The 680-nt window shown below is 64.0% G+C and overlaps 1 protein-coding gene across 1 annotated transcript in view; it reads right to left on the bottom strand.

The window, feature by feature from the left end:
- Positions 1–4: 4 nt before the first annotated feature.
- TRIM28 (tripartite motif containing 28) overlaps positions 5–680 on the bottom strand; it is a gene marked incomplete at its 3' end in the record, with an annotated part of 9,388 nt that continues 8,712 nt past the window's right edge. The window contains 2 exon segments of the mRNA XM_019611816.2: positions 5–286; positions 367–652. Coding sequence (XP_019467361.1) covers positions 5–286; positions 367–652 — 568 coding nt within the window.

Raw genomic sequence — 680 nt, 5'->3', positions numbered from 1 at the left:
GGGGAGGGGGGGGGAGAAAGGGGGACCAGATGTACCTGGGGACCACGTGGAGCACAGGGAGGTGGCAGTCGAGGTGGTAGCAGCGCTCGCAGAGGTCACACATCACCACAGCACCGGCCTGGCAGCAGACACGGCAGCAGGAGACGTTACGGTGGGTCCCTGGGGGGGCCACGGTGGGTGCTGGGGGGATTTCAAGCCCTGTCACCACCCCGCTGGGGGGCTCAGGAGGTAGCAGGACGGGTTTGGTGTCCTTGGCGTCCTCGATAGACAATTCTTTCTGCTCCTCCTGGAAAGAGGGACGGCGGGGTGAGATGGGAAAGGATGCGGGAAGCGGAGGCTGGGCAGGGGGGAGAGGAGGCCGCTCACCTTGATAGCAGGTGGGGGTGGAGGAGCAGGCTGAGGCTGCGCCCCCCGTTCAATAACGATGAGGCTGAACTCCTCAGATGAGGTGCCAGGGAAAACACGGAAGACAGGAGGCTGTGCTTCCCCTGACAGGTCCAGTTCCAGGCGTTCCAGGCTGACCCGTGGCACCTTGCGGAGCACGGGGCCTCCTGAGGGTTGCCTGCTGGGGTGGCGGTGGCAAGGAGTCAGGATGTGTGGGGAGCACCCCCCCATAAGCCCCTCAGGAGGATTTTCATGGGGTTTGGGGGCACTGGGAGTCCTATAAGATAGGGGTAAAG

The sequence above is a fragment of the Meleagris gallopavo genome, unplaced genomic scaffold (genome assembly GCF_000146605.3).
Source record: "Meleagris gallopavo isolate NT-WF06-2002-E0010 breed Aviagen turkey brand Nicholas breeding stock unplaced genomic scaffold, Turkey_5.1 ChrUn_random_7180001956425, whole genome shotgun sequence".
In the NCBI taxonomy this organism is placed as follows: Eukaryota; Metazoa; Chordata; class Aves; order Galliformes; family Phasianidae; genus Meleagris; species Meleagris gallopavo.
Note: the sequence above shows the minus strand (reverse complement) of the source record. Positions and strands in the feature narration are given on the sequence as shown.